At 43.5% G+C, this 23,373-nt stretch overlaps 1 protein-coding gene across 7 annotated transcripts in view; it reads right to left on the bottom strand.

The window, feature by feature from the left end:
* Positions 1–8,559: 8,559 nt before the first annotated feature.
* The window catches only part of Jaml (junction adhesion molecule like), a 29,996-nt gene continuing 15,182 nt past the window's right edge, over positions 8,560–23,373 (bottom strand). For 4 of the 7 annotated variants that reach the window (XM_058577168.1, XM_058577167.1, XM_058577169.1 and 1 more), the window contains 6 exons: positions 21,702–21,814; positions 18,840–19,074; positions 15,583–15,718; positions 12,929–12,989; positions 11,216–11,302; positions 8,560–9,014 (listed from right to left, as the gene is read on the bottom strand). In XM_058577168.1, coding sequence (XP_058433151.1) covers positions 8,946–9,014; positions 11,216–11,302; positions 12,929–12,989; positions 15,583–15,718; positions 18,840–19,074; positions 21,702–21,814 — 701 coding nt within the window. In that variant the 3' untranslated portion in view covers positions 8,560–8,945. Of the gene's footprint in view, positions 9,015–11,215; positions 11,303–12,544; positions 12,791–12,928; positions 12,990–15,582; positions 15,719–16,315; positions 16,799–18,839; positions 19,075–21,701; positions 21,815–23,373 lie in introns of those variants that run through there. The other 3 variants (XR_009226190.1, XM_058577170.1, XM_058577171.1) reach the window with 3 other exon arrangements.

Raw genomic sequence — 23,373 nt, 5'->3', positions numbered from 1 at the left:
GTTGGTGGATTTCAAAGAGCAGGTGGGAGGGCATAAAAAAGTCTTTCTGGAAAGAACAAAGTTCCCAGAAAGTTTCACCTTTCAAACAAGAACTAAAGCAAATCCTGCCTTTCTGTTTCTCTTGGAGTGCTTTTTAAATTTGAAAACTGTTAGAGGAATACATTTATTCCAAAGCTTCTGTAAGGAGGGAGCTCTTTTCATCATTTAATCCCCCCCAAAAAAAAAGACCAAAAAAGGAAATGCTTATTTTTATGTTGTTTGGGAAGGGTTCGGGGAAGTGAGCTGAAGAGACTTTTCAGGAAGTAATGACTTCCCTGTTGTTCTGGCATTTCCACGGAAAACAGAACATGCAAAAGGAGGCTGGTGCAAAAACATCTAAGAGACCCTATAGTCAGAAGGAGCCTGGATGCTTGGGGACCCTGATGCAAACAAATCAACAGGAAGAAGACATTTTTGAGACAATTTAAAAAATGAAAATATGGACTGAGTATTAGATACCCAAAATGAATAATTCTTTATTTTGGGAGATGGGATAAAAGTACTGCGGTTACGTTCTTTAGCATCTTGGTTAAAGATACATTGGAGTACTGATAGGAGAAATGATATGACTAGAATTTGTTTTAAAATATTCCAGGGGTTAAAAAAAAGGGTGGAAGAAGTAGGGGATCAACAGAGTAGACAAGGCTGACGATGGTCCAGACAGACTGGAGACCAGTGTGAGGTGTTCATTAAACAGTTCTCTCTTCTGTTATGGAGGTTTGAAACTTTTTTCAAAAGAAGGAGAAAAAAATAGGCTAAGGACACAAGTAGGTGAACTTAGAGGCAAAGTAGCAAGGTATCCCTAGGGAACATGGTCAAATAGAATACAGAGCCTCATAGGCAATCCCAAGCATTTGTAAAGGGCCAATTATGTGCCAAAGAGGATTGAGGAATATGAATTTCTAAAAGGATATGAACTCTGTGCCAAGTACGTGATATGTGATAGCTCAACTTGATCTTTACTCTAGGAGAGGTGTTTTCTTTCTTTCTTTTTTAAATTGCAAATGGGAAACAGAGGCTGCTGTGGCTTAACCTACCCCAGTTTAAACGTGGTAGTTAAGGGCCAGGATTCAAACTCAGATCTTTGTGAAGCACTGAGCCCTCCCATGTCTAGACTGCTTATCGCCCAAGGAGGGAGATGGGCCCACATTGAGGTTATTTTAAGAGACACGGGAAAGGGCTGGGGATGTAATCCAGTGGTAGAGTACTTGCTTAGCACGTGTGAGGCACTGGGTTTGATCCTCAGCACCACATAAAAATAAATAAAGGTAATGTGGCCATCTACAATTAAAAATATTTTAAAAGAGAGAGACAGGGAAAAGACTAGGTGGGGGTGGGGCAGATGAAGCAATCAGCCTCTGCAGATTTATGTAAACAGAGATGCTAAGGGGCAGAAAGTGGAGGTGGATGTGGGAGTCCTGCACAGTGCCTGGCAGAGAGTAGACAATCAATAAACAGGGGTGACTGACTGCACAGGGGCACGCCTGAAAGAATGAATGAATTTGGAGACTGAATAGGAGAAAATAGACATCATGGAGAAAGTGAAATCTAGCCAGACCCCTGAAGCTGTTCTAGGCAGGGAAGGAGCAAAGGAGGGCACAGTTTGGAGGGAGAGCTGCCAGGAAGCAGAGAGGTGGAAGATCTAGGCGCTCTCTGTGCTTGGCCAAGCCTGGACCATGCACAGACCGTCCCCAGGTGCCTCTGTCTCTTCAGTAGGGTCTGACTCTAGAGGGCTCCCCCCCCCCCCCCAGTGCACAGCCCAGGGGAGGAATTGTAGAGAAAGAGAGGAGAGCTTAGCCCAGGGAGAAAAGTCTCCTCCAGTGGCATTGCGGCCCTGGCCCCACTGCCCCTCAAGGCCGGAGGTCTCCTCCACTGTCAGCAGCTCACAGGTGTGCCCAGAGGGTCCACTGGCACATGCAGCGCCCCAGCTCCTGCTCAGGCCTGTCCCGCCAAGTCCCAGTCTGCAGCACCGCCATCCAGCCATCCACGCTGCCTCAGACACTTTTCAGCCTAGCCCTGTTGCCAGAGATTTTTGGTTTGACGTAGCCGGCTTCCTCCTTTTTTCTTACAGCAGCCAAGGGTGCTGGTGAGGCCCATCTGCTTCCCTGTCTCAATTTGAAATCACACTTAGGTCCAGAAGTTTCTGTCTTGGAGGCAACTGAGGCAAGAAATGGATCCAGAAGTTTTTAGACTTCTATTCAGAATTTGGCTAAAAGAAACTAAGTATCCGGAATTCAAATAGCCTTTATCCAACTCAGCTCTCCAGGACCCCAAGGGTCAGTAGAAATCAGATCAGAGGTGAGTGTAGGGGAGATTGGAGAGAGCTGTCTCAGCACCTCCATAGCCCACTTGGGCCTCCAGATTTCCATTTGCTCCAAAAGAGTAAGCCTTCCCTGGAAGCCAACAAAAGCTGAGGAAGCAGAAATTTCAAAGAGGTGTTTTACAGAATGAAGACACCAATATCAAAGATAGGCTTGGAGGGGGGGGCGGGGGAGGGGTAATAGTGAAGTTCTGTGGTTTTGGCATTTCTGCCTGGTGCCATTTATCACTGAAGCTTTTATTGGACAACAATCAATTACCTACCCTGCTGAGAAAAGCAGTGTTACAAATAATCCAAAGGAGGGCCCTTTCCTTTTGTCTTTGTCAAGGCTCCAGAGAGCCTCCCAATTTACTTTCGCCTTAGAGTCTAACTTCTCAAAGTATATTCCTAGCCAGCATCATCAGCATCACCTCGGGACTTGTTAAAAATACAGAGTCACAGGCCTAAGGAATAGAATCTGCACCTTTTAGCAAAACCTCTAGGTGATTTTTTTTTTTTTTTTGGTGTCCCAGTGATTGCAGCCAGGGCCTCATCCCCAGCCCCTCCAGGCTCTAGGTGATTCTTGAGCATGTTACATTTTGAGAAGCACTACTTTCAACCAGTATTAAATAGCTCAATGTGAAGCTCGGTTTGGGGGCTTGGGGAAAGGAGAACAGTACACAGGAACAGGCCTGGGATTAAATGCCAACATCGTTGATCTACAGAGCACACAGCAGTCTGCTCATGGGTTCAAGGTAGGGATTCATTTCACTCGCCTCTCTTTGCCACCCCTGGTGCATCTCAGGCCTTTCTATACCAAGTACACAATATACACAGCACCTAGCATCTTGTCTTTGCCTTTGCACTTTCCTTGTCTAGGAATGCCCTTCCTCTCTTGCCTGCTCAGAAGGCTCATGGTCTGTCTTCAAACATCTGTTCCAGCAGGGCATGGTGATACACAGCTGTAATCCCAGTGACTCAGGAGCCTGAGCAGGAAGATCACAAACTTGAGGCCAGACACAACAGCTTAGCAAGACCCTCTCTCAAAATTAAAATAAAATAAAAAGGACTAGAGATGTAGCTGAGTGGTAGAGTGCCCCTGGGTTCAATCCCTGGTGCTGAAAAAAAAAAAAGATCTGCTTCAAGTTCACCTATTCCTGATCTTCACATTACTTCTTTCTTCTGTGCACCTGTGTGTAGCACTGGGTACATTTACTCATTTATAAATCAAGTCACTCATTCAACAAGTTCAAATATTGTAGTCTCACATTATCTGTGGAAGATGCGTCCTAAGACCCTTGCTGATGCCTGAAACCACGAATAAAACCAAACCATATGTACAATCACTGTGAATTCCATGGCAGTGGATCTGCTACCCAAGAAAACTACTAATTAACTGATGGACAGGTCACATACACATCATGGATTTGCTGGACAAGGGAATCACATGTATGCTTCCTAGGAAGAAACAGGACTAAGTACAAGATTTCATCACATTACTCAATTTAAAACTTATGAATTGTTTATTCTGGAATTTTCCATTTCATATTTTCAGACAACAGTTAACTGTGGCTAATTGAAACTGCAGAAAGCAAAACCAGGGATAAAAGAGATTACTATGCCTATTTAATGGCCCGATGTGCTTAATACTGGGCTAGAAACTGTACACCTGGAAATGACTGAGAAACAGCTTCCCATGAGTGCTCACTTTCTAGACAAGGAAATAAGTGCACAAATTCAGGCACAGTACATCATGATGAGTGCAATCCTGTCTGCAGGGAGAGAACTAAGTTCTCCTGGTGTTGTAGGAGTTGCCATGCTAACAGGATCAAAGAGTATTGTCATTATTTATTTCCCAACTCACTTTCCAACTTCATTCTGAGTATGGGCTAGGCCTCTGATGGTCCCTGAGCAGAAAGAGAATGAGCAATGTCTATGTCATGACCCAGGCAAGGGCAGAAATTCCACCAGCCTGACCCTACCCAGCCAGGGTGTGGGGGAACTGGTCCAGAGGCTTCCTGTGCAGGCTGCTCCACTCCACTCACTAGGACTCCCATTCAAGAAGGATTGTACCTTGTGGAGGTGGAGGCTGCAAGAGTCACAGAAAACACCTAAAGCAGGGTCTCTAAGCGCTTAAGGTCTCTGAGAGAAGATAAAGTGCCACATCTATGAAACAATTAGAGGACAACAGAAGATAAAAATCTGATCAAGTGTAGACATATCGAGGGAGGTGCAAAAACTCAAGAGATCACCCAGGCAGGACTTTCGGAGACTTGGGCAGGCAAGAAGGGAAAGGATAGCTCATGAGGCAAGAATGCACCAAGAGCAAAGGCTTAAATGCAGGATAGACAAGATATATAAAGCAGAAGATTTTATTTAAAAAAAAAATAAAAGTGGGAGGATATATGGATGGGTAGACAAGATAGCACCCGAACACAGAAGGCCAGAAACATAGTTCCAGCACAGGAAAATCACCAGTGCTGACAAAACGAAAGAAAGGTCTTAGCTTTGGGAGAAACTCTGAGTTCCTTTAATTTTTGATTAAAAAAACAAAAAAAAAGATGTTTTGAGAGTCTGGTTTTACAGAAGTGGTCATGAATTGCCTGACCTCCCTTAAAGAAGCCTAGACCACATCTGCAAACCAGCTGGTCAGAAGGTCAGTGGTCCTGAGAAACTTTCTTTCAACTTAGGAAGAGGCTTACTGGTCTGTGTTGGAATGCAACTTACAGCCTAGGGCTCCTCAGCTCTCAGAAACCACTAATTCCGTGTCAGCATGGGCCCCTCTAACCACACACACACAGAGAGAGCTGGTATTTCACGAAAGGAAATTTCCAATGTAGACATGTGAGCACACTGTGGAGCCAAAATGGGAAAAGGAGTGGAGTTGCAAGGAACAGGGAGAGACAAAGGGTTGGCAGGGTCCTAAAGAAGGACCATCTAGGGGCTAGGGTTGTGGCTCAGTGGTAGAGTGCTCACCTAGCATTCACGAGGCACTGGGTTCAATCCTCAGCACCACATAAATGTAAAATAAAGATATTGTGTTCACCTAAAACTTAAGAATAAACATTAAAAAAAAAAGAAGAAGGACAGTCTATCTGCTAGTCCAGTGGACAGTCTGGCTATTTCCAATTCCAGTAGCAACATTCTGTTTGTTTGAGGGTTTTTGTTTTGTTGCTCATTTTTTTGGTGTTGTTTTTGTTTTTGTTTTTTAAGGGGGCAGGGTCTCACTCTGTTTCCTCTCTGGCCTAGAACTCACTGGATCTGCCTGCCTCAGGCTCCCAAGTAGCTGGGATCACAGGCTTGTGCCGCCAGCCTTCAACAGCCAAATTCTGGAGCTGCTAGATCCTGCATTATTCATGGGCGGCCCACCCCCTCCGGGCTTTCTCTTGGCAAGGACCTGTGTGCTTCTGGAAACCTTCAAATATGGGAGCATCTGGTGTTCTAGGGACCTAACATATTGCAAATTCAAGTAACAAAAGTGCTTGCTGAAGGATCTCCTACACCAGGGGACCCAGCTTGATCCCTTTCCAGCAGTTTTCCTGCCCTTCAGCATGTCACCCCTTGAACCCTTTGCCTAAGCTCAGCTTCCTAACTCTCTCTTTGAGTTAGAGGGACTTAGGTGTCTGAGTTTGTTTCCTGCCCATAGAAATAAAAATCAACAGGAGAGGGGCACTGAGTCACCAGAAGATATTGTCATCCATTCTGCTCAATTTTGTTATTAATGGCACAGACTGGTTAGCATGGCATTAAAAAAGAAAGAACCCGTTTCTGAATAGCAAGAGCTGGAAAAGATAAATCCAACTGAGGGCTCAGACCAGCACTGTTGTCTAAGCTATCTCATTTAGTAATTGCAAAAGAGAGAGAGAAAAAAATCCTACAGTCCCAAATTTACATGTACAGTCCCCAATTTACTATAGTTCAGTTTATGATTTTCAGCTTTTCAATGGTGCAAAAGCAATATGCATTCGGTAGAAACCATACTCTGAGTTTTGAATTGCAATCTGTTCTCAGGCTAGCGATCTGTGGTAAGATCCTCTCTCTCAGTGCTGAGCAATGGCAGCAAGCTGTAGCTTCCAGTCAGCCACATGATCCCAAAGGGGAACAACTCATCTTCCAGTGTTGCTACGTTATGATATTCTGTGAGTTATGCATATTGAATGCATTTTCAACTGATGATAATTTCAATTTATAATGGATATAACCACATCTCAGACAAGAAGCATCTGCATAGGGAAAACAGCCTCAGAGAATCTAGGAAAACTTTGCAGTATTGACGAGTAAGAGCCAGAACCTAGATTTGAACCAAACCATTTGACTTTGAAGCTTACTCCCTACACCGTCCACCTTTATGTTCCTGGATTTAATAGACAGTCCCTTGTAAGAAAATGACATAAGAGAACAAGTAAATCTTTTCCATGGTCTCCTACAGGAATGTGTTAGTTTTCAGCAAAGTTGGTATTTGACAACCATGGATTCCACCCTCAGCAGCAAATTCATGCCTAGGTATGAGAAGAAGGTTTGTGAAAGACAGGTAGGTTTCCTCTTCCTCCTCCCCAGACTCAACTGCTGAACCCAGAATGGAATCAAATTCAAATTTGGGTATGTTCACACTTCCACAATCAAAGTACCCTGAGAGGATGCCGTGGATAAGCTCTTATTCCACCCTCCAGCTCTTATTCCAGTGATTCTGTATCTTGAAGGCTGTCCAATGCATACATTTAGGGAAGTAGAAAAGGGCCCCTTAATGGCTCAGGAGGCAGAGGCAGGAAAATCATGAGTTCAAAGCCAGCCTCAGCAAAAAGCAAAGCACTAAGCAACTCAGTGAGACCCTGTCTCTAGATAAGATACCAAAAAAGGACTGCAGATGTGATTCAGTGGTCAAGTTCAATCCCCAGTTACTGCACCCCCCCCTTATAAAAGGGGCTCCTTAACCCAAAGAAAAAAATGTGGAGGGTGGCCAGAAATGAAACCACTTCTTCCCCATAAACACTCTGGATATGAAGAGTCCTTCCAGAGTCAAATTATAGTGCCAATATGTGTCCCTGGTATGTCTTGGACAGGATAGCACCTTCTATACGCATGTTGACATACTCCTTATTTAGAGCCAACAGAGCTCTGTCGCTAAACAAGAACAAAGAGAAAACTCTCAATGACTCTTCTTCATGGTTAAACAAGAAAAACTGGTATAAAAGAAAGAGCTCATAATGCCATGAGAGGGCCCCAATACTTGGAGGGCTTGAGGAATCATTCAAAATTGTAGCCCTGCTTGAGACTGGATCAGAAATCAGAGATGTTGAAAAGATCTCTTCTTTATTTGGGCCCTGAATGGCTCAATGTGGGGCAAAAGGGGTGCAGAGAATGAGAAAAGGCCTGTGGTAGCTGAGGAAAGGAGACAGGGGCTGAGTCCAGGCTGATCCCTAGAGACCAGAAGTCAGAGGTCAGAACCAAAGGATTTTTAAGACCAACTTATCAAATCTTACAATAGTAACCAAAAAGTGTTCAAACCTCACATTTCAGACCAAGAATTAAATCAGGGGTTGTCCATTTTTGCATTACCGCAGCATCACCTTTGAAAAAGACACACAAGTTGAGCGCAGTGGTGCACACCTGCAATCCCAGTGGCTCAGGAGGCTGAGGCAGGAGGATCACGAGTTCAAAGCCAGCCTCAGCAACTTAGTGAGGCCCTAAGCAACTCAGTGAGACCCTGTCTCTAAATAAAATACAAAAAAAGGGCTGAGGGGCTAAGGTTGTAGTTCAGTGGTAGAGTGGTTGCCTAGCACATGTGAGGCATTGGGTTCAATCCTCAGCACCACATAAAAATAAATAAATAAATGCATAAAAAGGGGAGTGGCTGGGGATGTAGCTCAGTGATTGAACACCCCTGGGTTCATTCCCCTGTACCAAAAAAAAAAAAAAGAAAAGAAAAAGACACTCCATGAGGAATTAGGAGGCCTATGGTGAGGCCCTGCAAGGACCAATGCTAATACCCAGGTGGAAGGAAGAACCACTGGTTCAAATCCCCAATCTGTGCTCAGACCTCACTTCCAACATGTTCCTGCTGTATGTTCCCAGGACCAACACCAGCCCAGCATGCAGAGTCACCATGAGGCTTCCCTCCAGGTGCTACAGTTGTTCCAGGAGTTCCAAACTATGGATTCCTTACCCAAACTCCACTTACCCCTCAGGCAGGGCATAAGAATGAATGATTTTCACAAACCATGTTTATTTAGGCATCATTTATTGATGGAATCATTTGCATTGGTTTTTATCTCTGTGATTCTTCTCAGTAGCTCAACCACAAAGCACATTGTCCATATGACGGGTCTGATCCGATGGAGTGCTTGAGGCCACCACAGTGCCTCAGCCAACTTCCTCTGGGCCCTTCTAGCCAGCCAAGTTCATTCTCTCCCTCTCCTCAGCAGAGCCTGCTCCTCCAGAGCTGTTCAGTCCTTCTGCCAGGCTCCAAACCCTCCATCTTCAGCCCTTTGATAAAAGCCAAGGATACCTGGAGGGCAGGGGTCTGAAATAACTGGTACAGTATCTCAGCAACACAGAGGGAGGACAGAGTCCCTGCCGCTGCTAAATTGAAGGAAACTCTCCTTTCTTCTCAAAAAGCATGCTCTGGTTTTGGAATTCCCCCAGCTGGAACTGACCTCAGAGAGGGCCAAACTGGGTGCTGTGGGGGAAGAGAAGAAAAAAGCAAAGCACTGTAAGTAGTTCAGGGCCAGAAAAACAGCTCAGTGACAGTGTTAGAGCACTTGTCTAGTATGTGTGAGACCCTGGGTTCAGTCCCCAGGACAGGGGGAAAAAAAGGAAGGAAGGAAGGAAGGAAAGCTGTTTTCATGTGCCTGGCCCTGTACTGAATTTCACATGCACTGTCCTATTTGGTCCTCACCCCTGGGAAGGTAGGAATTATTATTTCCATTTTAAGGATAAGGAAATTGAGGTTCAGAGAGGCTAAATGACCTGCCTCTAAGTTAACATCTTGCTGCTAAGAGTCAGGAGCTGGAGCCAGGTGTGCCCAGCTCCAAAGCTTGTAATCTGAACCATTGTGTGTCCCGCTTTAGAAAGGGAGATCAGCATGGTGCTGGGAATCTATGGGAGATCTGTTCCAAGAATCCACAAATACCAAAATCCAGGGACACTCAACTCCCTCATATAAAAGGAGTTGTAATATTTGCATATAACCTACATCCATCCTCCTGTTCACTTCAAATCATCTCCAGATTACTTATAATACTTAATGCAATGGAAATACTATGTAAATTAGTGTTATGCTGTATTGTCTAGGGAATATTGACAAGAAAAACCGTCGGCAAATGTCATTATAGATGCAACTTTTCCCCAAATACTTTCAGTCCATTGTTGGTTGAATCCATGGATGAAGAAAACACAGATACAGAGAAATAACTATACATTTAAGTAAATTTAATTGAAGCCAACAACAACAAAAATCAAAGGTTCTTAGTCAGACATAATTGTGCATGTCAGTAATCTCAAAAACTCAGGAGACTGAGGCAGGAGGAAGCACATTCAAGGCCAGGCTCAGTAACTTAGCAAGACCCTAGCTCAAAATAAAAAAAAAAAAAAATAAGGGCTGGGGATTTAGCTCAGTGGTAGAGCGCCCCCTGGGTTCAATCCCTGGTAGAAAAAAAATCCGAGTTTCTGTACTCTTGCTCTCTATAGAGAACACCTCTGCACTTGAGGTCTCATCCAAGTGTCCTGCAATCCAGAATTCATCCACAGGCTTATTTAGTTTGGCATAGAATGTTCTCAATTAACTTGAAGGCCTCTGAGTTTGTGGCCCTGGCCTCTCCTCACCCACCCTCTATTAGATGTGTTTCAAGGAGACGTGCTGTCCCCACAGGAGTTGTGATACATGGGGAAGGCAGCCATGAGAGCATTGTCACTCTTACATCATCTCCACCTTAAGACCTTCTGCAAACACCCTAGTGGGTGACACACCCAGCAGTAGCCACATCAGCAGGTCTGTGAAGGCCAGGGAGGCCCGACCAGTTACTGGAGCATCACATGGCAATAACGGGGGAAGGAGGTAGGAAAAAAAATGAGTCTATTCAACAGCAGCTTCAGAGCAGGACTCATGTTTCACTTGGTGGAACCAGGCCAGGTCCCTGACCTCACACTCCCCTGATCTCACATTTTCTCTGCTGCAGTCAGCTGGGAGTCATGTGTCCTCTGGACGGAATGACAAGAACAAACACAACCCGTCATTCCATAGCACAGGAAGCCAGCCTTTCTGACCCCAGCAGAATACTGCTCCTTCATGGGCCAGGTGCCTATAATTAGTTTACAAATAGCATCGAGCTATTGCCAGCTGACTCCTTTTGTCCCTACCCCTATTCACTGCAGAGCCACAGAAGTCTGAGCCAAGAAAAAGTAGGAATCAGACTCCATGCTATTCTCTGAAATTCAGCATGCAGACTGCATGCCAGCGGAATAGGCAAAAGCATTAAGAAGGCACAGAATTGAAAACTCCAAGGGTCAAAGGACTCTACTTTGGCCTTTTGATAGAAAAAAAATAATCCCTTATAGTGTAATACTTGTCCAAGGATCCTAACACACTCTCTTTATTAGGTCTTATTTAATCAGGGCTGTGCTAATGAGGCAAAGACCTCTCCCTGCTCCCAGTGAAGTCACTTGCCACCTCTAGTGATGACTTTAATCCTCAAAATTGGGTATGAAGACAAGTTTGACAAGACACTTTTATCCAGCAGAGTTTATTTTCTCTGACTTCCTACTACTTAGAAAAATCTCTGTCCTCAGCAAACAGCCTCCCTGGGTGATCTAGTCACACATCTGCCACCCACGGTTGCCGTACCCTTCCCAGCCCCTTCTGTGGCCCAGAACCATCCTCACCATGGTCATGTAGGTGGCCTCTGATTTCCCACTTGGTTCTTCTTCCTCCCTCACTTCCTGTGTAGTTATAGAGGAGTAAACATGTTTCTAGAGGGAGAAAAAAGTGTAAAAAATTCCTAAAAATCAAGCAAATCTCATATCCAGAAATAAGTCCACCCAATCCCATTCACAGGGCATCAGCCATCCAAATGCGTAAGTTCAGAGGGTTACTGAGAGCCAGAGAATGATCGTCAAGAACCATAATTCAGCCTTTAGGCTTGAAAGCACTCAGCAGCAAAGGGTTGAGATTCTTCGCTTCACTGGGCATGGAGTTAGCAGCAGGGACCCCTTATCTTGCTAAATTACTTGTATTCTGTGGACATTTCCTTCTAATTAGAGTCATAGCAGAATGGCATTGATTAGCAGCTAATTGTCATCATCTCGGAGGGTTTATATGGCAGGGACAGCCCTCACTGAATCTCACATCTGTGAGGCGGTGGCACTTAGTGATTCACAGTTCTGTCACTGTTTGGAAAAACAATATCATCCAACGACAAATTCTGGGCTTCTAGAGGCTGCTGCACCATGTTGGGAAAAAGTCTTCTTGGGACAAAACTAGCACAAAAGACAGAAAGGTAACTATTCAAAGAGTTTCTAAAAGTTAGGGAAAAGGAAAGGAGAGAGGAAGAGAGGAGGAGAAAAAAGAAAAGAGAATAGTAGTTCAGAGCTATCAATCCATTTCTCAGTCACTCATTTTTGTTTTGGTTCCAGGGATTGAACTCAGGGGCACTCGAACACTGAACCACATCCCCAGCCTTATTTTGTATTTTATTTAGAGACAGGGTCTCCCTGAGTTGCTTAGTGCCTCGCCATTGCTAAGGCTGGCTTTGAACTTGTGATTCTCCGGCCATAGCCTCCCAAGCCACTGCCGCTGAGATTGCAGGCTTGTGCCACTGCACCTGGCTCTCAGTCCCTGTTTATAACTCTGTTACAGACCAGTATAGAGGGAGATGTTCTTGTTGGTCCTCTTTTTCTAAAGGTTCCTGAATACTTCATCTTAACCATTAACTCCTCAACTACTGAATGTATCATAATTTCCCCTCATATTTACTCAATGCCTCATGTATTATGAAGCACTTTTTTTGGTATTAGAGATTGAACTGAGGGACTCTTTACCACTGAATTATACCCCCCAGCCCATTTTATTAATTGATTGATTGAGGCAGAGTCTCAGTAAATTGCTGAGGCTGGGCTCAAACTCACTATCCTCCTGCCTCAGCCTCCCAAGTCACTGGGATTACAGACATGCACCACCAGGTTCAGCTGCCTATCATTTTATTTGAGCCTTACAATGACACGGAGGAGGAGGCAGGGCAGATTATCTTCATCCTCATCCTCAACTTGCTGAGGTGGTTTCTGGGAGGTGGTGCTGGTTTCTGAGTCCAAATCCAGTGCCCCTTCCTCAGCCTGCTACCAGCACCTGCCACCCAGGACTGGTCTGGCCCAGCCTGCCCAGTCCCATCACTCTTCAACCACCCCTTTTGCAGTGATAGGGCCTTCCTGAGTTGCTGCTGTGTGCAAGCACTGGCCTGTGAGCTGAGACACACAAAGGATAATACATGATTCCCAGGGGAATGACAATGATAAGGACACCCTGTATCAACCCCAGTATTTCATGCTGGACACACATGCATCCAAGTCCCTTTCAGAGAACAAAAGGCAGAATTCTCTTACCTCTGGATAGGCCTTCTCCATGTTCTCCAGGCTTTTAACAAAGGCTGTAGAATTTAGTGAACTGCAAGGCATGTGAAAAGCACATGGAATTAACCAGTGAACACCATTAATTCATGCGTGCCTATATGAGAGCCCACCCCACAATCCCGCCCCACACTGCCTTGTGAGGAAAGAGACTCTGACAGAAGAATCATTCTCTCCAGACTCCTATACTCAGGGCATCTCTTACTGGAGAGCAAGAAACTCTTCTGGGGGCTGGGGTTGTGGCTCAGTGGAAGAGTGCTTGCCTAGCACATGTGAAGCACTGGGTTCCATCCTCGATACCACATAAAAATAAAATAAAGGCATTGTGTCCATCTACAACTGAAATTATTTTTAAAAAAGAAAAAGAAATCATTCTGGAGATGGTTTGGGCTGAAAATCAGCTTCACCTTCTCTATTATCACTCCAACAACTTTCTGTCCCTAATGGGAGATGTAATTTTGAGTGAATGAACTTTCATTCACTCCATTCAACTTTATCCACTTGACTTTAATCATCCTTTGGGCATTTCTTAGGACCAGGAATATGTATCTGAACCAGCAGGGGGCAGCACACACTAGGCAAGATCCCAGTTCCAAAGACTTCTTAGCCTTTCCCTGAGAGCAGTTCACCCTGGCTGTGAGCCCTGGCCACTCATCTCAGATCTCTTGACCATTTGCCTTCTGCAACTGCCACTAAATATACTTCTTTTATTGTTTTGGCCTGAGGCAGAGATTTTAAAAGAAAAGAAAAATCAGGTATAAGCTAGAAAATAAACCATATATATATATGGTTTATTTTATATATATATCTGTCTCAAAGTGGAAATTTTCAATCCCATTTTCTGATTGTAAAGTTGTATATTCTCATTGTAAAATGAATCAAATAATGCATAAACATAGACAGTTGGAAATGTCTATATTTATGTATTTCCTTTATCTTAAAGACCCTACCTACCACTGTTACCATTCACTGAATCATTGCCTTGCCTTTCTGATAGACAGTAATGATGATCCATAAACAATGTTACAGTGCTTTTTTTTTTGGGGGGGGGGGGTACATTTAACCACTGAGCCACATTCCCAGCCCTTTTGAAATTTCTGGATTGTTAAAAGAAATAATATCTGCAGCCCAGACAATGAAAACTAAAAATGTCAGTCTATAAATATTTGTCTTGGGCCTAAACTCTTAGATGTTTTCTGTCCTTTAAACAGATGCCACTATAGCCTAAGTTTGGAAAGACACTGGTTAACTAGACACTTTTTTTTTCTGGTACTGGGGATTAAATCCAGGGGTGCTTAACCTCTGAGGCACATCCCCAGCCTTTTTCTTTTTCATTTTTTATTTTGAGACAGAGTCTATGTTGCTTAGGGCCTCATTAATTTGCTGAGGCACCTTGAACTTGTGATCCTCCTACCTCAGCCTCCAGAGCCACTGGAATTACACATATGTGCCACTGCACCCAGCTGTAGCACTCATATTTATGCACAAATCTCAGCAGATCAGTTTTAATATTTCATTAAAATAAACTACCAGACAGAGAAATGCTGCCCTTCATCTTGAGGGAAACTGATGAGGGTGAATTAAGCTGATAGTGAAAACCACATGTGTAGCTCTTGGTTCTATGTTCCCAGCTGCCCAGAGGAAAGACCTTCAGAGAGGTCAACCAAGTTCCAAGCCAAACCAGAGAGACCTGGGGATTGCAAACTTAGCAGGCACATGTAATTTCTGTAGAATCCAAATTCTACTGGGAAAGGTCACTCAAAAGTCAGCATTATGGGTCTGGTGGTAGCACACTTGCCTAGCATGTGCCAGGTTCTTGGTTTGATTCCAGTATTAAACTTTTTAAAAAAGTCAGCATTACTTGGTCTTTGCAGGGCCCTTTCTCACTGATATGATTTCAACAAGAGAATAAACTTGCCCTACCAACATATTCCAATTGGGTAAACTGAGGGACACGAACCTGGCTACAGTCAATGAAACTCTAGCATCCACATTAGAGCATGTGGGTATTTCTGTGACCCTGGGAGAATTTCTGAGGGTCTTTAAAAACAAAATTTCAGGCCTTTAAAAACACATTTGACAATAATTTATTTAGAACCTAGGGTCATCCATTCAAAAACAGCCTCTCAGAATTAGAATATAGTTCTTTAAATAATAACATTGGCAACACTCAAGATCTAAACTTCAATATGAAGTGTATAGTGGGGATAATATAAGAATCCTTCTTCTCAAGTAGTGAATGATACAATTCTTGCACAGATTTATGTGCATTTTTTTTTTGTAGTGCTAAGGATGGAACCCGGCATGGTAGGCAAGTGCTGTACCACTGAGCCATAACCCCAGCCAAGATTTATGTTCGAAATTATGCTCCACTTAGACCTCCATTTGTAAGGAAGTTTGTAACCTCTGTATAACACCAGTGAGGATGATGTAGGATGTCCAAATCTTTTCAGGTGAGCAAAGGAATAGAGCCATCTATGATGAAATCTAATGTGATAATCATTTGATTCTGTGAAAATACCTACTCCTTTGAGAATGGCACAGGTTGGGTCCTATCACGTCATTTCCATGTTGAGTTAGAGGCAGTCCTGCATCCCCAGCCTCCCAACCCAAGAGGAAAAGCCCTGTACCTCTTATTCCAGTGGGTCCTCTTCACAATCAATATCAAAACAGGGAACAGCAGGAGAGTGGCACAGACAATCCCCACAATGATCACCAGCTGATTCCCGCCCAGGAGCTCAGGTCTAGGGATTTCTGGAATCAGGGCTTGGGAAAGGGGAAAAGCAATGAGAGGTCTCAGTACTCCAGAAAAGAGCTGAGAACCCCTTCAGTTCTGTGCCAAGTAGCAGCAGCTAGGTCAGGAAGCAGAGGGAGAAGGCCAGACTCCACCTCACATCAGGACACAGGGACACTGTCCCCATTAGATTGAGAAGTAAAGTCCTACCCACTTGCTTGCCCCTTGATATGCAGATTAAGGTGGGTGGGAGAAGAGGCTTATACTTCACTACTTTCAATTTCCTTTTCACATCAACAGTTCTATTTTAAATTTTGGGTTACAAAATGACCTAGAAATAAGAAGCTTTAGAGGCTCCTGTCTTTTCTATGAGCAAGTGATTATTTTTTTAAAAAAATGCTAGAACATTCAGCTATATAATCATAATGCCAAATAGGGCCTCCAGAGGCACTTCTGCCTGTATGATACCATTCACTCATCTCTATCCACTCTAAATACATACATCACACACTTTCTTGGTGCCAGACATCACTAGGTACAAAAGATGCCTACAAAGACAAATGAAAAATGGTTCCTGCCTCCAAGAAGCCAGACCATCATGGAAAAAGAAAACCATAGACTGCTACAAGTACCAGGACAGATATCTGTATAGGGTTCAGAGGGGCACAGAGAAAAGAGTGCCCAACTCTATGCAGGGCAGAAGGTGAGAATTTGCCAGCCCTGTTTAAAAGTTTCATCTGAGTCTTAAAGGAAAGGAAACATCTACCAGCTGGTTGGGAAGACACTATAGGGAATGGCAGAGGGGATGCTGTGCACAAGGTCTGGGGGCATTTAGGAACTGGGAAATGCTCAGCAAGTGTAGTACATAGACTGGATTTGAGGGGTGTGGGAGCATGGGGCTGGAGGGTAAACAGGGTCCAGGTCAGGAAAGACTCAATCAGCTCAAATAAGAGTTTGCCGTCTTCTTCTTCTTCCCCCTCCTCCTCCTCCTCCTCCTCCTCCTTCTCCTTCTCCTTCTCCTTCTTCTTCTTCTTCCTCTTCCTCCTCCTCCTCTTCTTCTTCTTCTTCTTTTCTTCCTCTTCTTCTTCTTTTTTCTGTAATCAACGGAGGAACTACTGCAAGATTATAAGCCATAGAACAGAATTTCTGATTTGTGACCTAAAAAGATGGCAGTGGCAATGGAGTTTTATTCAGTCATAATAAAGAATGAAATTATGCTATTTTCAGAAATGGATGAAACTTGAGAGCATTATGTAAGGCAAAATAAGCCAAACTCAGAATGGTCATATGTTTACACAAATGTGTAGATAATGATGAAATTAACAGGTTGGGGAGATGGGCTTGGAAGAGGTACACAAGGGTAGGTGTGGACATGTAGTATTTGAAGGATCTGTGGAAATTTTTGGTGGAGTTGAAATACACACACACACACACACACACACACCAACCCTCCATACCCCTGGGGTCCTCACCCATGGATTCAATCAACTATACATGACTGGGGGGAAAACTGCATGTGTACTGACATGTACAGACTTTTTTAGTCATTATTCCCTAAATAATACAATATAACAACTATTTACATAGAATTAGGTGTCATAAGTAAGCTGAAGATGAATTGAAGTACACAGGAGTAGGTACATAGGTTATATGCAAATACTACAATATTTTATAAAAGGAACTGGGCATCCACAGATTTTGGTTATCTGTGGGGAGTCCTGGAACCAACTTCCCACAACACCAAGGGACACATATATAAGTGGATTAATTACATCCAACATAGAATGTATACAGAATAGAGCATCCAACACTACATGGGAAAGAAGGCTGAGGAAGGCTAGAGTAAAGATAGCTGAAGCCAGAATGTGGTGCAGCGAGGAGTGAATGGGAGATGAGCCAGGAAGATGCCCAGTGCAGCCCCTTATAAGCTAGTTGGCTATGTTAAGAGAGAACTGTCATTGATTATTGTGATGGTTGCACAAATCAGAATGTATTAGAAACCACTGGGTTTTATACTTTGGGTGAATTGTACAGTATATGAAATATATATCAATAAAGCTGCTTTAAGAAAAATAAAGATACAGGATGAGAGCTAGAATAGGTAAGGACTCAGGTAAGATGAAGAATTAAGCATATTTATCTGCTGAAACCAACAGACAGCAAGAGCCCAAAGATCCCTGGTGTGAGGTTCCTGGGAGGGAGAGGATAACAGAAGCACAGAACAGGATAAGCCCAGGGCAGAAGGGAGCTTCTTCTCCCTCAGGACAGTGGGTAGAGATAAGATCAGGAACAGATACTCATGTGTAGAAAGACTTGGAAGTGAATGAGCCCCCACCATGGCTTGATTTTCTCTGTGAAGAGGTGGTAAGAATTCTGAGAGTGAAGCACATATAGAGATGGTAGTTCTTTAAGAGATGCATCTGTCTTATTTCCCTCTCCAACTGGGACCTTTGCTATTAATAAGAATCCACAGACTTAAGCCCCCAGCCTGAGGTTCTGGAATGTACCATCCTACGCCCACCTCTCCACCCCCAGTCAACCGCAGTCAGCTCCTGAAGGCCCCAGCAAAGTCCACAGGCCACATCCTGACTGCTAAACAAGTTATGGTTTAACGTTAACCCCTCACTATCAACCTCTCTCAGTCAACACAATTGACTCTTTCTTTTCCTACACACCACTGGCCTGGATGCACATTGTATGCCAGAAAACCCCTCCATTTTGGGCTTGGTACCTTCCTGTTTTCTCTTTGATCCTTGCTATCTCTCACCAGCTCAGGATCATTTTCCCTTCCATAACAGAGCACGCAGTGACTCCCTTTAAGCCAAATAAAAATGGGTTTGGACCTCAATTCCAAGCTGTCTCTGAGCTCTTGAATCTTTGTAGTAGTAGTCTACACTGGCATAGGGTTGGTGGTCTATACATTAGCTCCCTTTTCCTCAGCCCCGCAGCAGTGCCAAAACCAGGGCAAGGGAAGCCAGGCCCTTAAGGAGTCATGGTGAAGGAGGCAGCACTCTCAGGGCGGGGCCGGCCCACTATGAGTACCTAGGAGCAAGCCCCTTCCCTTTTTCAGCCTAGGAACCATTCTACTCGCTCTAGTCCTGGCCCTGCTACCAGCTAAGGTCCCTCAGCCCTCTCCAATCAAATGTTAGATACTTTGAGACTTTTCCGTAGTCACATGGAGCACAAGAGTTTTCCTGAACAGCAGGTTCCCCAGGTGGATACTGCAGTTGTAGATTCCTCCATCAGACTCTTTCACTCTTTGGAGCATGATGGAACCATCGTTGTGGGAAATGTCTCCCACCAGGTTTACACGGTTCTGGTAGCGACCCTGGTAAGGGAAGTATCTCTCAGGAAACTGGAATTTGAGGTCATAGTGTAAGACGATTTCCTGGAAGGGAAAGGCAAAAGCATGAGCTTTGGAGGACTGGCAGCAAGGGGATGTGGGGAAGCAGGGAGGGAGGACGATCTCAGGCCTCAGAAAGTGTTAGGTAACTCAAGGTTGGGCACACACAGGTGCATGTTAGTGTTATGCAACAAAGCTGTGTGCACACATGTGTGTATATGTGCTAGATAACAGCAATTCAAGTGCACACACATATCTATGTGCTTATGAAGAGCATCATGAAATCATGCATGCTGTTTCCTCAGAAGAGAAGGATTTTTTTTTTAAAGTAGGAATAGAGGGCTTCTGTTTTTTGCACTTCTCCAGTTAAAAAAAAAAAAAGTAAGAGCACATGTTCCTTTTTTTTTTCTTAGTACCAGGGATTAAATCCAGGGGAACTTAATCCTTGAGCCACATCCCCAAGCCATTTTATATTTCATTTTGAGACAGGGTCTTGCTAAGTTGCTTAGAGTCTTGCTAAGTTGCTTAGAGCCTTGCTAAGTTGCTGAGGCTGGCTTTAGAACTTGAAATCCTGTTGCCTCAGCCTCCTGAACCCTGCTGGGATCACAGGCCTGCACCAACACACCCAGCCACATGTTCACTTTTTTGGCATTTCCAGTTGGATTTCCAATAGGTACCTGAAACACATTTAAAACTGAACTCCTAATTGTTCCCCTAAGCCAGTTCCTTCAGTCCATCACACTGGTAAACAGCCATGGCCATGGCTTCTTCCAGAGGCTCAGGCTAAAAATCTCAAGGTCATCCTTAATTTCTTCTCTTTCCTGGAGAATTTGCATCTAACTTCTCAGCAACTCTGATCTCCTCTACCTTCAGGATACATTCTGACCCCAGCCACTTTTCACCTCCTGCTGTCCAAGCCTCCTTTGCATCTCTTATGCAGGTTCCCACAGGACTTTCTTACTGGCCTCTCTGCGTATTCTTCACTACAATCTATTCTCAGCAGATGAGCCTTTAAAAACCTAAGTTAACGTCTTTCACTTCTCTGCTCAAAACCTTCCCACGGCCTTTCATTTCTACTTAAAGTAAAAGGCCCTTCACAAACTGACAGTCCCATTTTCCTCTTGGGTTTCATCTTCTACTTTCTCTTCCTCCATCAGCTCCTTGCTGCTCCTTGAGTCCTGGTCTTAGAGCCTTTCACTGCCACTCCCTATGACTGAGACGCTTCCTCCAGACATACTCGTGGTTCACCCACCCCCACTGCCTTCAGACTACTGCTCAAGTGTCACCCACATAAAATAACCACAAAACTCGGCTTAATGGTTCTCTATAGCTCTAACTATTACTCAATGTATTATATATTTTTCTTTGCCATTTTATTATCTCCCCATTATCTTGATTGCAAGTCCTGCATCAGGACAGGGGCTTTGAGTGTTTATCACACAGTAAATGCTTAAAAAATATTTAAGTGAAGGAGTGTTAGAATTTTTTTTTATAAAGGTATGTAAATTTCTTTAAGCTTTTAAGAAAAGGTATTGGGCATACAGACACAAACACATATGGAGAGATCTGGCCCTTAAACCTCCCATCTCCTTCTGCGGTGAATCATTTGATGGACAACATTTAAATGCATAATAAAGCCAGCCCAGTGCAATGACACACACTTGTAATCCCCGCAGCTCAGGAGGCAGAGAAAGGAGGATCTCAAGTTCAAAGCCAGGCTTAGCAACTCAGCAAGAGGCCCTATCTTTAAATAAAATATTAACAAGGGCTAGGGATGTGGCTCAGTGGTTAAACACCCCTGGGGGTTCAATCCCTGGTACAAAAAAAGAAAAAAATGCATGACATGTAATTCCCCCTACTCCATAATGCCATCCTTTCTGACCCACTCAATCAGCATATAGGAATCAAGGGAGTGCAAATTACCTTGCTAGAGGGATGACTACCATATGTTTTAATTTATAAAAGTGAAAGCCTTTATAAACCTTGTACCTTCACTTTTATTAATAATAAGTTACCCAGAATGCCCCTCACACACAGCGTCATCCATAAATATATCACCACATATCATGGTGAAGATCTACAAGTCTAGTGAACTAACTTGCTGTTTATGGCTTTACAGAGTTCCCATGAAATGACCCTCACCCAGCCCCCAGGATCCACCAAATCCCAACACTTGAAAAAAATAAAAGGAAAATTCCCTCTATCACATAAAGGGAACAATGGAGCACAAACCAAAACTCACAAAACAATCCCAATAAGAATAAGAAAGTAATCAAATTCTTATATTTATTCCATAGCTTTCCTGGCTAGGCAAGAGAAATCATCCCTTTCATTCTCTCATGAACTCTACAAAGAGAAGAAGGAAACCAAGATGCCTTGGCTAAGTCATGTGCAGAATGCTTTACATCTATGTACTCACGCCAGTGTCTTGACAACCTTAAAAGTTAAACATCATCCTCATTATCTTCTTCTCCATTAGTGTCACGTTTCCCACTCGGAAGCCAAAGCTGCCCAGCCAAGCAGCTGAATTAGGAGCTGTTCAACAAGCTCTAAAGCCCAAGCTCTTGTAATGCCACCCACCTCATGCATCTGACAACTGACTGTCCCTCTCCCAGCTCTGTCCTGCCACCAGCCACAGGCTTCTACTACATGGTGATGCTTCCTCCTCCTACCTTGGTATGCTCTCCGGAAGAGAACATCCAGTCTACCTGGGTCAGGCGTTTCTTTTCTGTGCTGTGGAAAATACATCTCATCAGAGCTGAATCACCCACATGGACCGTGACCTCTGGGGATAAAACAGTAAATCAAGTTAGGCTCAAAATATAATCTGTAGAAGTAAAAGAATTTCTAGAGAATGTTAGCCAAAGACTCTCAACAGCAAAAATCACTGTCACCGCCAAACACTGTACATATTCCCTCCATAGATAATCCAGATGATTCCATGAGGTCAAAGTAACAGAGGCCCTTCACTCAAACCAACATGGCATCCCCAAGAGTAAGAAATACCCTCTAACTGCCTATAAATGGCAGGTCTGAGGTTTCTGCTGTCTTCATACTGCAATAAATTCTTTCTGGTGCCCTTTAATTCCTTTCTCTTTCCTTCTTTTCAGAATTCCTCCCATGAATTCTAACTTCACATCAAGTCTGTACTAAAGGATGTACAGAAAATCTTGAAGTCCCACTTTCTGTTCATCAACTTAAGATACCCACATCTCTTTAGCATAAACAGGAAGTGGAAAGTTATAAAACCTTAATTCTTATGTTTAACCCACTGGTTCTCTGAGCTTAAAAAAATGAATCAAGGGTAACTTTATTCAAATTCTTTTATTCTTTTACAAATTGTCTTAGGACTTGCTTAGGACCAGTTCTGGTTTCAGTATAGATCACCGAACTTTTGCAAAGTAGGACAAGACAGTAGACAGTTTTCCCTTGACTCTTCATTCTATTCCAACCCTGCCCTCCCCTACCCCTACCTTCTCCACTTGACCCCTCTCTACTGCTTCTCACTTTCCTACTCCTGGGCTCTTTCTGCTGCCTATTTTTATGAGCAGCTGACCCCACCATATGTTCATTGTGAGTCATTTCAAGAGGTCCCTGAACAGAAAACAATTGACACATGTTTTTGATTTTTCCAAATGCCCTACACAAATCAATCACAAAGTTGATTACAAATTGATTAAAGGATGATTGGATAAAGAAAATGTGGTATATATACTCAATGGAATATTACTCAGCTTTAAAGAAGAGAGAAATTTATGGCATTTGTCAGTAAATGGATGGAGTTGGAGAATACCATACTAAGTTAAATAAGCCAATCCTCCAAAACCAAAGGCTCAATGTTTTCTCTAATATGTGGATGCTAATTCACAATAAGGTGGGGGTCACTAGAGAAGATTAGCATTACTTCAGATTAGGTAGAGGAAAGAGAAGGGAGGGGAGGGGAGAGGATCTGGGGATAGAAAAGATAGACAATGAAAGACATTATTACTTTAAGTATATATGTGATTTCATGACCAATATAATTCTACAACTTGTACACTCAGAAAAATGAGAAATTATATCCCATCTATGTATGATATATCAAAGCGCATAAATGCATTTTACTGTCATGAATAACTAATTAAAACAAATTAAAATTTTTTTTTAAAAAAAGAATTGATTAAGGGCATATAGGGAGACACAAGCTTAGGTCTTATCTAGAGAGAGTTCCATTGAGAAAAGCCCATGAGTGCATAGCCCACTTTTCATCTAAACCCTTTCCTTGGGAGAACATGATCATCCTGCCCAGCAGGAGATGTGCACAATGGGAGGAAAGCAAAAGAAAATATTATGAATTCTAAATTC

The sequence above is a fragment of the Marmota monax genome, unplaced genomic scaffold (genome assembly GCF_021218885.2).
Source record: "Marmota monax isolate L192 unplaced genomic scaffold, Marmota_monax_Labrador192_F-V1.1 WCK01_AAM20220418_F8-fsc00081, whole genome shotgun sequence".
NCBI lineage: Eukaryota > Metazoa > Chordata > Mammalia > Rodentia > Sciuridae > Marmota > Marmota monax.
Note: the sequence above shows the minus strand (reverse complement) of the source record. Positions and strands in the feature narration are given on the sequence as shown.